The following is a 12,187-nucleotide window of genomic DNA, read 5'->3' on the forward strand; positions in this document are numbered from 1 at the left end:
GATAGGATATGTGATGACTGATTGGGGCGCACAGTGGGCTGGCATCGCCTCGGCCAATGCTGGGTTGGACATGGTTATGCCTGAATCGAGCCTGTGGGGTAATAATTTGACAACTGCCATCTCCAATGGATCCATGACAGCTTCTAGGCTAGATGATATGGTGACCAGGTAATGATGCCTTTGCACAGTGACCACAGCACTTGCTGACCTAGCTTTGTCTAGGATTATGGCGACTTGGTACCAGCTGGACCAAGAAAAAGGCATCCCACATCCAGGGATTGGAATGCCCACGGATGTAACTGCTGCGCATCAGAGAGTTATTGGCAGATCCCCCGATTCCAAGCCGACTCTGCTTAAAGGTGCCATCGAGGGTCATGTCTTGGTCAAGAACACAAACAATGCCTTGCCCTTGAAGTCCCTCAAGCTCGTATCAGTCTTTGGGTATGATGCCCATGGCCCAGATTTCCTAGAAACCCAGCCTGCAGGAGTGTCCTCTGCCCAGGCAACTCAGAACAATACTTTATATGTTGCAGGAGGTTCGGGCACGAATTCGGCAGCTTATATTGATACCCCCCTGGGTGCGATTCAACAACAAGCATATTCCGACGGCAGCTCGGTCATGTGGAACTTTGATTCCCAAGATCCTGATGTCGACACGACGACCGACGTATGCTTGGTCTTTGTCAATGCCTATTCCACTGAGGGCTATGACCGTCCGGGACTGAGTGACAGTTACAGCGATACTTTAATCACTAATGTAGCTAGCAAGTGCTCCAACACAGTGGTGGTTGTTCACAATGCCGGAATTCGGTTGGTTGATGAATGGATTGAACATGAAAACATTACTGCGGTCATGTTTGCCCATTTGCCCGGTCAAAATACTGGAAGAGCCCTGGTTGATCTCCTCTATGGCCGAGCCAATCCGTCTGGTCGTCTGCCGTACACGGTGGCTAAAAAGGCAGATGACTACGGGTCTCTGCTCCTTCCTTCGGAGCCCGAAGGCAAATACTGGCTGTTCCCGCAGTCTGATTTCAGTGAGGGTCAGTTCATTGATTACCGAGCATTCGATGAGAAGGATATTTCTCCACGGTTTGAATTTGGCTATGGCCTGTCCTACACAACTTTCAAGTATTCAGGTCTGAATCTGCACAAGACAAACCAGCCATCAACACAGTACCCACCTTCCGCGCCGGTCATGCAAGGCGGCAACCCGCATCTGTGGGACGAGCTTGTCACAGTCACTGCGGTTGTGCACAATACGGGCAGCGTGGACGGGGATGAAGTTGCACAGCTCTATGTTGGGATTCCAAACGGACCGGTTCGCCAACTGCGTGGATTCGAGAAGGTGCCGATAGCAACTGGAAAAAGCGAGACTGTCTCTTTCTCCCTGACCCGAAGAGACTTGAGTGCTTGGGATGTTGGAGCTCAGCAATGGGCCCTGCAGCGTGGAACCTACAAGATCTGGGTTGGCCACTCGAGTCGGGAATTGCCCCTTAAGAGTACTTTTACCATCTAGGACACACTTTCATCTTTGTTGGGAGTAGATGCTATATCAAAGCCATGATATGGAAGCAGTATCGTTCTTTTTGTTCACTCTACTGCTATTCTAGCGAGTAATTTCAGCTTTTACTGAGTCAGATCCATTTCAACGGCCGCGCCAGGACGCAAGCACCACCCAAAAGTGACGTAACTCCCGTAAAGATAATAAGGCTTCCGTAAGTACCCCCAAAAGCGTACGCACTACTCAAAGGCCTGCTGGAGACGAGTGATTCGCTCAAGAACCCGCTGGCGATATTGCCGATGCCGCGACCGGCCTCTAGGACCCCCTGCACCATCGCCGGGTCTGCTAATTGCTTCAGCTGTTGTGTTTCTCGCGTGATGGCGGGCCAGGTGGACGACCACGAGCCGGCAAAGAAGCCATAGTCTATGCAGAAAACGTAGAGTGGTGCCAACGACACGCTAAATCCCCAGAGAAAAAACACAGAGAGGCCGCTGCCGACGCTGGAGACGAGGATGCAGGTTGTTGCGCGGTAGCGGTCCACCAGCATGCCCATAAAGATGCAGCCCACCATGGATGCCAAATTGAACAAGATCACAGTGAGCGAGGCCAACTGGCTGGTGACACCTAAAGATCGAGCCTGGGTGGGAAGGTAGACAGTAGGCAAGAAAAATCCCAATGCTTCCACGATATTACAAACTTGGTAGATGAGGAAAGACCGAGTCCAGATAAAGCTCAAGTCAAAAGGTCGAATAGTGCTGGCAGACTCGGCTGTGATTGGAAGGCGTGGTTTGACGAAATAGAGCAATGGCATGACTAGGAGAAAGAGGAAAACTGAGCAGATGCGAAGTGTGGTGCGGAATCCAAACTCGCCGAGCAGCCATTGAACTGTGATTGGAAAGATAATACCAGACATGCCGGTCCCCGCCTAGAGAATTGAGTTGGCAACGGTCCAAAGCATCAAGATGATAGAAAACAATTATTGTCTTACCCACAAGGTCCCGAAGGCAAGCCCACGCCGTTTGACAAACCACTCATTCATGAAAAGAATGACAGGCGAATACGCTAGTCCAGCACCTAGTCCATAGGCCACCCCTTGCGAGAGAATGAGATGAGTTGTAGTTTTGGAGAACGAGCTCAGCGCCAGAGCCAAGCACATAGTGAGGAAGCCCACCGGGGTGGCGAGTCGACGAGATCGAGGGACGCCGAGAAGTAATGCAAAGTAGAATGGCGCCGATAGGTAAGAAATTCCCTAAACTATTGTTAGACGGTTTTATAAGGCAAAATGGCGAGATGCGTAAATCACCAATGCACAGGTGCCGATAGCGGCGATGTTCCCTGAATCACGGAACACGTCGACCGTGGAATAGTAGTCCTGGAAGACGCCGTATGAGAAAGCAAAGCCTAAAAGCCTTAGCACTGGTCCGAAGATACGCCTGTCTACGGGCAGATATACCCCAGGTGAGACCCTCGATGATGAAGCCGGCCGCTAGAAACAGCCAGGCATCCTTGCCACCGTCCACCGGGGGGAGCTGAGTTCCTTCTTGTTGTGAAGAGTGAAAGTGAGGCCGATCTTCCCAGTTCCGCTCGGGTTCATTCGGATTAAGAGTCTCTAGCTCCATTGTGCTGATGATTATTTGCGTTGAAAAGCCTTTCTTTTCTCCTTTCCTGCCGCTGTGCGGCGGGGCTAACAGGGCTCATGCGGGTCACTCTTCCGCAAGTTACAGTAGGGAGACATTAGTATCTGACTAGCGCTAAAACTTACTAGTTCTAAATAGGATAAAGCGGTATTAAATTGACTCCTATTACATACAAATACTCTTAATATTTTGTGTACCAACCATTCGCGTCAATCACCGCCTAAACACGATGAGGCATAGTCTCTGAAAGGCGTACTAAAACACTATCCCTAATAATCCACCATGCATGGCGCGCAGCAGCGCGCAATTGCTATAGTGTCTACTCATTATCTAGTGCATGTTTAAGCCAGGGATAGAGAATATACATATCCTGCTTCATAAGGGCTCATAAATTCTTAATTGGATTCAAATCAGGCGAATAAGGAGGCCATTGCATAGCCTTAGTATTCAATTCATCTAGGAGCTCGCGTATGATCTGAGCTATATGAACTAATGCATTATCGTGTATAAAGATATTGTATGGTCGTACAAATTGAGGTAGAATATCCGAATAAAGCTAGTAGATAACCATCGAGTTAATACTACTACGAGGAGCATCTAGATTGCTATTTAAGATGACTAAATCAGTCGGGATTCTATCTCTAAATCTAACCTAAGACATCTACTTGAATCCTTAACTAGTACGGACTAAATTCACATCACCCTCGAGGATTTGTTAATAGGGTAAGTTAAAGGTCTTTTCTAGACAGAGACCGGTGCCTCTCTCAACTATATACTCATTAGACCATAAAACTTAGGCCTAGTCACTAGTAGTAAAGTGACGATACTTCTCTACCTAAGCGAGACGACGAGCGGCATACTCTAGCTTGATATATAGCCGTTTTAAGAGGCGCTATTTCCAGATTTTATCTACTTGCAAAAGTTAAGTAATCAACTGTTTTTTGACCTTATAGTCTATATCTACAAGTAAATCATCATACTTGACATGAGGATCTCGCTATATATGCTCTTTGATATATGAAATATCATTAGAATTCAGCTTTTTTAGCGTACTAGGTCGTGGTCTAGAAGCATTGTTGACGCGTCGATGCTCTATAAGGATAGTATATTTGATTATGGATAGCGGGATTTCTAGGAAGCGTAGTCAGATTTCACGATAGGATTTGCCACTTAATTTCAGCTTACAAATGCGAGTGCGAGTAAAGGGATCAAGCTCCTTCCCCTTAGGCATGATGATAATAGTGATCAGATCGTAGATTCAGGAGACGCGTTGAGCAGGTAATAAAAAATCAATTACTACTACCATACAGGACTATACTATTCCTTATTAGGCTAGTAGGAAATAGGGGGTCAAATATTAATGACCTGGCACTATAAGCTACGGGTCATGCTAATGCAAAAGAAAGTCATTCCAACTGTCCAATTGGTCCTGTCTCTTATTTTTTATCTACCAAGACCTGACAGTCGGCGTAACATAGGTTCCGGTGGCGGAGCTCCCCTGGCACTGAGTGGGCACTTTGTTGGCCCGCGATGACCCCCAGGAGCTTGGCATACTGCGTCCACGGCGGGCGACGGCAGTCAAAAACGACGCGTAGGACCAGGTGAGATCCCGTGCAGAGATTGGAGTGCCATTCTCTCGGCTGAACTGTTCAGACAGAGTCCCGTTGTTGGGAGTATACTGCTGCACCACAGAGACAAATCCGTCTGCGTAGGCCTGAACAGCTTTCGTGATCGAGGAATACGTTGTGGAAGAGCTAGAATAGTTTCCAGTAGCAGCAGACAAGACAAGACCTTGAAAGAACGGAAGGCTTGTCTGTGTGATAGAAAGCGACCCTTGTCTTTTCCATTGGTACAGAGCGTCGTATAACTGCTCCGCGGCAGCTAATGTGGTAAGATACCTAGTTATATGTAATACATGTGTCAACATATTTCTGGGCCAGGAATATAATTTGATAAGCTCACCATGGGTTTCCGCCTTGATACGTATCTTCTGCATAGCGGCCGATGGCAATGGCACTGCCGGCAGCTTTCCCGCTGTTGACTCCGTAGAGAGAGCGAAAAGAGTCGATGACTAGCTTGTGGTTTGAGAGAGCACGTGCAGAGCAGGGCTGAAATGTGGTGTCATCGCAACGCGCGGCAGGGTCGAAGGTGTGGATAGAGCTGAGCAACGAGTTTGCATCCAGACCTGAGCGGCCGTCGTTGGCGGCCAGGTTGGAGACCACAGCTGTACCATTCCAGAAATTTTGGAGGAAGCAAAGAATCTGCGGAGCCTGCGAGTCGCAACCATCACATGATTGACCGAGTGCTCCAGCAAAAGCACTGCCCTCCACTAATGCACGGTGCTGCGCGGCAGTGGTAAAGAAAGAAGAGCCCTCTATTTCCTCCCACAGATCAAACCCAGTCTGGTTCCAGTATTCGGCGACGTAAGTCAGATCGTTCTGTACAATAGGCCAGATATTCGACTTAACCACCGACTGCTGCCCAGCAGCCATCAGGTGTTTGCCATAAGCAATGAGAGTGGACGCTCGCAGAGCCGGTCCATCCCGCTGAGGGCGGCCCCAAGAACCCAGGAACGCTGTTAGATTAGTGTAGAATTTTGGCTCGCCAAGTCCAGTGCCGTCCGAAAGGCCCCCAGATGGGTTAGAGACTGTCTGCAGCTTGGCTTGAGCGGCAATGTACTGGTGGATAAGGGATTCCAGGGAATTATCTCCAGCCAGAAATCGGTCAACGATCATGCTAAAGGTCAAAGCCGCATCCCGGGTCCAGGTGTAGAAGTCTAGATATTTTTTAGTCTCGCACGAGGAACTGTACTACCATGTCCGAACTTACAGTCCGGGTGCGATGTAGATGGAGAGGCTACCACGGCGCCGGCGGAGGCCCCAGCCACATCAGATCCATTCGCACCGATGTTTTTCAATACGCCCTGAAGTGCAACAGGGGACTCTAAATGAGAAAACTGGCTCAGGTCCGCTTGCTGGGGACGAATCGGCCGCAGCGCCGATGCCCTGACGGCCGGCACGAGGGTTGTGATCGCCACAATATTAAAAAAAAGCATGATGTATAGGCGGGTGGTGCTAGAAGGTACATATGGGATTAACTGGCTATTTATAATTAATCGCTGCCTCCTTCTTCACGGGGTTCCACCATCTATGAAACATCACGGCTTGATGTCTGCGCGGTATTCGGTTACTATTGGGTCGTGCCATGTCGATCTTCAGGGCTGATCTTTCGGAGATAAAGCCATCAGGGTAAAAGAAAATGGGTGGCACACCCTCTAGGGCCAATGGCATTGGCTGTTACCTTTTGAGTCGGGAAAATCATGAGAGTGTCAAGCGATCGCTCAGTCAGAAACCGAAACCGAGGGCCCTTGCGATGAGCGCTGGAGACCATGAGCTAGGAAAAGACCGACATCCGACAAATTTGAATGTTCCCTGAAATGCTTACTGCACAGGAAAGCCAGGGAAAGAAATGGAGACAGTAAAAGTACAGAAATGTACAGCCATAGCGCGTCTAATAATGTGATATTCTATTTTAACGAAAAAGCAATCTACTGACGGAAACCCGAAGGCCACACATATCTTATAGTAATAAACAGAAGTGGAATTCAAAAAATTAATGAAGAAAGCAAAAATTCAGTCTAGCATGGGTATTTAACCTTCCTCTTTGAAACATAAATATAATAATAATGACCGGAATGAAGCTTAATAACAACCCGGCGGGATGGGACCGATCGGGTCTGATTCAAGTCCACCACGGCCGTCACGTCCGCATCACGCATTTTAACGAGAGCGAGGATTGAACCAGTCTAGGACCTGCGGGAGATCGACAGACGTCGAGGTCTATTCGCTGGTGTTCTCGCTGTCCTTCTCGGCGTTCTCACGGTGGGTCTCCTGGCTCTTTTTGCTTTGCTGCAAGAAGCTAGCGCGACGAACAGCTTCATCCTCGACATCATCCAGAGTTCGAAGGAGTTCGCCATTGGGACCGTACATGTGCGGCTCGTTGCGAGCGAGCGAAACTACGTTGAAGACATTGGTAGTCTTGCGGAAGATGCGATCCATCTCCTCCAAGGAGCGCGAGGTGGTTTCCGGGAAGAAGAAGTAGACGACGGGCACAATAAAGGCATTGCTGTTCAGAGGTCAGTATTTTCGGCCAGGATTAGAGAAAGAAGGCAACTTACATCACAGCAAAAACCACATAGGTCTGATAGCCGATATTGTTGAAAGCAACTGGGGTGATCATGACGACCATGAAGTTCCAGATCCAGTTGGAAGAGGTCGACAGGGCGTTGGCTGGGGCACGAATCCGCAGGGGCACGATCTCAGCCGGGTAGAGCCATGTCATACCGAGCCATCCAATGGCGAAGAAGGTGTTGAACACAAACAGGAAAGCCGCCTGGGCAATACCGGCCTTGGTAGCGACTGGAGTGCCCAGGTTTTCGGGCTTCGAGGATATGCTGTCGACAATAGCGAGGATAACCATGGAAAGCGACATACCAGCAGCACCGAAGAGCATCAGAGTGCGGCGGCCGAACTTTTCAACAGTGAATACAGCCACCCAAGAGGCCAGGAAATACTCAGTACCATTGCACGCAGAGATCAGACGCGACTTGGTTCCGCTCAATCCAACTTGGTTTTCCAAAATAGTGGGGATGTAGTAAGTGATCAGATTAATACCCGAGATCTGTTGGAACATTTGGTTGACGTAGGCTAGCATAGTACGGTGGAAGTGACGATCCGGGCCCATGGTGAACATGTCGCGCAGCGAACCCTTGGCCATTTCCAGCACAGTAGCCTTGATGGCCGTGAATTCAGTCTCGAGGAACATCTCATCAGTACCTTCGCCCATCAGGGTCGCTAGGACCTCCTTGGCCTCCTCCTCGCGGCCCTTCAGGATGAGCCAGCGAGGAGACTCTGGAAGGAACATGACCAAGGCGACGATGACCAAGGCAAAGAAGCACTGGAAGGCAAGCGGGAACCGCCAAGCGACCGGGCTGGGGTCCGCGAACAGCAGACCGAAGTCAATCCAGTAACTGATGGTGATACCGCAGGTAATCATGGCACCTTCAATCATGACCATCTGGCCACGGCGGTGGGATTTGCAGCACTCCTACACCCTAAGTCAGCAAAAAGGTCCCCAATTTCCATAGACCTAGTATTGAACCGAGACGTACCGATTGCCATGTAGGAACAGTGGAGGTGTTGATGCCGTTTCCGAATCCTGTCACCAGGCGGCCAACGATCAGCTGCGCCAGATCGTACGAGGTGCATTGCAAAATAGCGCCAATAATCATAATGGAAGAACCGATGAAGATCGCACGACGGCGACCCAGTATGTTACCGACCCAAATGGTGGGAATAGAGCCTGCAAAACATCCCAAGTTGTATGCCGCCACGACAATACCTTGCTTGGTAGTCCGATAACTCCTAACCGATTCGGGAAGCACTTTCCACGGCGTAAGAACGCCGTCATGCATGATATTTCCCGCAGTCTGGATGCTAGGGAACACAGAGTTGAACGATGACAGGGTCAGCAGACCACCGGTCACACCCTGGTCATAGCCGAAGAGTAGAAAGTCCATGCCAGCTAGCAGACCGATCGCGATTTGCAGCTTGGTGCCATCGAGGCCCAAGAATTTCCGAGCCATCTTGTCGATTGCCTTGCCGTATACCTCTATATCCCGATAGTAGAAAGCCGATCCAGCCGGAAGCGGGTATAGAGAAAGGGAGAAGGGGAAGATCAAAGAAAGTGGATGAAGAGAAAGATCTCCAGACGCGGGGGTCCAGCCGGGTTTAAAAGCAGAGTCTCACAGGTTGATTGATTATCACACGGGGGGGCCGTGAACTTTTGGGACCAGGGGGCGTCTGCTTCCTCTTCTCGTCGCTGCCGAGCCGCAGACGCCCGTCGTTGATTCGGAGACGGGCGTGAACAGGGTCCACCTACATCTCGCCCTCTCCCCACGTCGGCGAGCAGGGCCGGCCATGGTTGGCCATCCCCGACCATATCCAGCTCATGCACGGACACCGGGAGCCTGCCAACGGCCCCCAGTACCCCGATTCATCTCGCGCAGTTGGGTATTTTGTCGAAACTGGGTCTTGGGAGGAGATCCACAGCACCACGCGAGATGCACCCAATGAGTGCGGGCCGTGTCGGCCAGGCCATGGAACACGGCTTCGGCTTCGCCAGAGATGGTTAGCGTCCTCCAGGTTTTCGGGTTTGGCCCTCCGGCTCCCTCCAGTTCAGCCCCTGAGCCCTAACATCTTCCGGCCTGTCAACGCCCGATTCTCCAGGCGGGGTGGAGCCTCTCTTTCCCTCCCCGCGACTCACTCCGCCCCGGGCGAGGATGAAATACTGGGGCCCGCGATCTGGGGGAAAGGAGAAGAAACGAAGGACGACTATCTGGGGCTAACGCCAATGGCGAACAACCCTCAGAGAGGAAATCCCGTAGTAGCTAAAAATACTACTACTACGATAAGGAATAATGCACGGTCTTTAGCTACCATGCATAGTTCCTGTGTGCGTGGCTCATCCGCATCATTGGCGCGAATCCCAAGGCTTCCTTCTCCCGTCAGGCCATCTGCGGCATCGGGATTGTGGCCGGAAAAAGGTCGCGGAAACCGAAATGAGTCCTCCCGGTCAAGGTCTTGGCGGGTCCGAAGGGCCGCAGCCACTGACGGTGGTTAAACCCCGTCGCGACCTGTCCATAAGTACATAGTAGAGGTATTCTCCCCGAGACCGAGGTCGCCGCCCAGTAATAATAATGCAATAATGCCGTAGTTGTGTACCAGGGATCGCTTGGTGGCGTCATGCAAAGCAAGGAAACCCATCGTAGACCAACTGATGTTTGGCTACGACCCATCATGTCATACGACAATAGTACATAGCCATTTATCCCTAGAAGTAGAAGGAGTGTCACGCCCCTTTCCGGCCAAAAAAGCAACGTGCGCCTACGCTCTTCCGGCTTAGAAGGTGGTTTTTTCATCCCTAGAAATGATTCACTGCACGCTAAAACAGCCACGATCTCCACTTACCCCTGGCCAGCCAACGACAGACCCCTCTGCCCTGAGCCATTAGGTCATAGGTGTTGTACATCTTTCTTGCTTCCTGTCGTCTCTCCACCGCGGTTGCGGCCGAATCCTGGGGGGATATGTAGCCCAAACAGGCAATTCCGGGAAGTTGTCCATGAAGAGTAACCCGCGTTCGTGTCTAGTGTCCCCTGTCTTTGCGGCGTATTTCATTTAACTCGTTTTGCTGCGTGGCACGCATCCTCAGCCCCAGACTGCGGTTTTCTAGAACAGAATCTTGTGTCCTCATAACGCCCTGCCGTTCAAGCCTTGTGGCGCCTCCCGGCCGCCACTGAAGTCACCTAGCAGATGCAGTATCCGCGTGCGGTTCGAAAGTTTGGCCTCGGTGCGCACTGACCCATCAGTCGCCCAAGCCCGCGGCAAAACCAACCTGCCTATTTGAGAGCGACGGCTGGAGAACTTCAATGTTTCCGAGCTGTCCCGATTTGGTATCGCGTATTCGAGTGTGGTTTTTGAAGATGCACTACTCTTATCTCTCACTATAGTGGTTTGATGATCTGGTGAAAAGGTGGGGATAATGGAACAAGATGCTCAGTTGCGTCACATTCGAGACAGTTAATACATGGCTGTTGGTCGATCTGATTGAGATCTCTCTGTGGATGTCTTCAACTCTCTGTTTCATATTTTGTCAAAATGATAACATAGCCCCCCTCCACGCATAAACGGTATGTGACCCCACGTTGCTCCACTGAGGGCAATCATTCCTGCCTTTACCTTCATCTCCAGCGATCTGGCTGCTTTTCCAAGAGTGTCAAGAAAAACGGCCCCTGTTGGCTGAAAAAGCCGTTCGCCGGTTTGTATATCTGGCAAAGAATGACATCGGCCGTCTCCCATCGGGCGTTAGACGCGAACGAGGAATCCTCCAAGGAACCGGTCCACATAGTCGGAACTTCCAAGATAGGAATAATGAATTCGCGATCTGATTCTCAGAAGTATCTATTATCATTGCAGGAGCCCTATTCTTATTGCAAATGGATCCTTCCCGCGGAAGTCTAGTTGGGTGATTTGACTGCTGTGGGCCCAAGCAACCAAGGATTAAGTGCTTCTAGAAGGAATGGAATGAACGGAGCACACGACCACCTTGGCTGTCCAACAAGAGGTCGCTGTGAATGAGTCTGTTGGTTTTTGGGGGGCTAATAATGGTCTTCCTGCTGTCAACCTGCATTGTAATAGGCCCTGGAAGATGGTATTGATCCTGATCACTGAAGGATCGTCAGGGGGACCGACATTTTGGCTTCCGTCACTTGAACCTGACTTGGTGCTGCCTGCAAAGCTGGATCGTGGGGGTATTCTAGCTGGGACTGTGTGTTGGAAGCACTCGCTAGTACTTGACTTGTACTGACATGTGAATCTTTGCTCCGGTCTTGATGGCTCTTTATGACTCCATGCTTGTGTAATCGAACATACCGATGAATAACCAATATATATATATATCTCTCTCGTGAAAACTGTTTTCAAACTTGCCATTATGTGGTCGGGTAAAGCCGCTCTAGAAACGTCCAGGACGCGCTTTCACTATCTCATAAAGACCTTCAGTTGTTTTGATTGCTTTTGGATTTTGGATCTTGAAGATAGACCATATTGCCGAAGTCGCCCTTCTTGCAACTCTTCATACAAATGGTGGCCTTAAAAGCGCGTTGTAGATCTGCCCAAATAACAGATCCGAGAACTTCGAACTTTGCTATGCTGTCGCAGAGGGCTCTAGGTGGTCTCGTCTCACCTATGAAGACAGTCCAAGCATCACTATACAGTAAATGGAGCAACAACCTGAGGTGGCATTCTTATACTAAGCCAGAACGATTCTACGACTTTAATCTTTATATAACAGGCAAATTCAATATCAAATGTACATCTTTTGGAGCTAATATAGAAAGTAGACTACAATGAGTAGATGGCCTGAAAATTTCCACAGCAGCGTGCTATTCCTAGGATTCCCATTGATTGCCGAGCCGGGATTTACAGCAATG

General features: G+C 50.1%; 3 protein-coding genes across 3 annotated transcripts; 1 reads left to right on the top strand and 2 right to left on the bottom strand.

Moving 5' to 3' along the window:
• Window positions 1-226: 226 nt before the first annotated feature.
• On the top strand, window positions 227-1,516 carry PFLUO_LOCUS8502 (uncharacterized protein; the record flags this gene model as incomplete). Its single annotated transcript, XM_073786243.1, has 1 exon — window positions 227-1,516. One exon carries the CDS (start codon window positions 227-229, stop codon window positions 1,514-1,516), a length of 1,290 nt encoding a protein of 429 aa, XP_073642518.1.
• Window positions 1,517-4,585: 3,069 nt separating this feature from the next.
• On the bottom strand, window positions 4,586-6,193 carry PFLUO_LOCUS8503 (uncharacterized protein; the record flags this gene model as incomplete). The annotated part of the gene is made up of 3 exons (XM_073786245.1): window positions 4,586-5,036; window positions 5,101-5,914; window positions 5,968-6,193. 3 exons carry the CDS (start codon window positions 6,191-6,193, stop codon window positions 4,586-4,588), a joined length of 1,491 nt encoding a protein of 496 aa, XP_073642519.1.
• Window positions 6,194-6,977: 784 nt separating this feature from the next.
• PFLUO_LOCUS8504 (uncharacterized protein) lies at window positions 6,978-8,782 on the bottom strand (the record flags this gene model as incomplete). Its single annotated transcript, XM_073786246.1, has 3 exons — window positions 6,978-7,263; window positions 7,316-8,244; window positions 8,309-8,782. The coding sequence occupies 3 exons, from the start codon at window positions 8,780-8,782 to the stop codon at window positions 6,978-6,980; spliced, it is 1,689 nt and encodes a 562-aa protein (XP_073642520.1).
• Window positions 8,783-12,187: the final 3,405 nt, after the last annotated feature.

Source organism: Penicillium psychrofluorescens (genome assembly GCF_964197705.1).
Source record: "Penicillium psychrofluorescens genome assembly, chromosome: 5".
In the NCBI taxonomy this organism is placed as follows: domain Eukaryota; kingdom Fungi; phylum Ascomycota; class Eurotiomycetes; order Eurotiales; family Aspergillaceae; genus Penicillium; species Penicillium psychrofluorescens.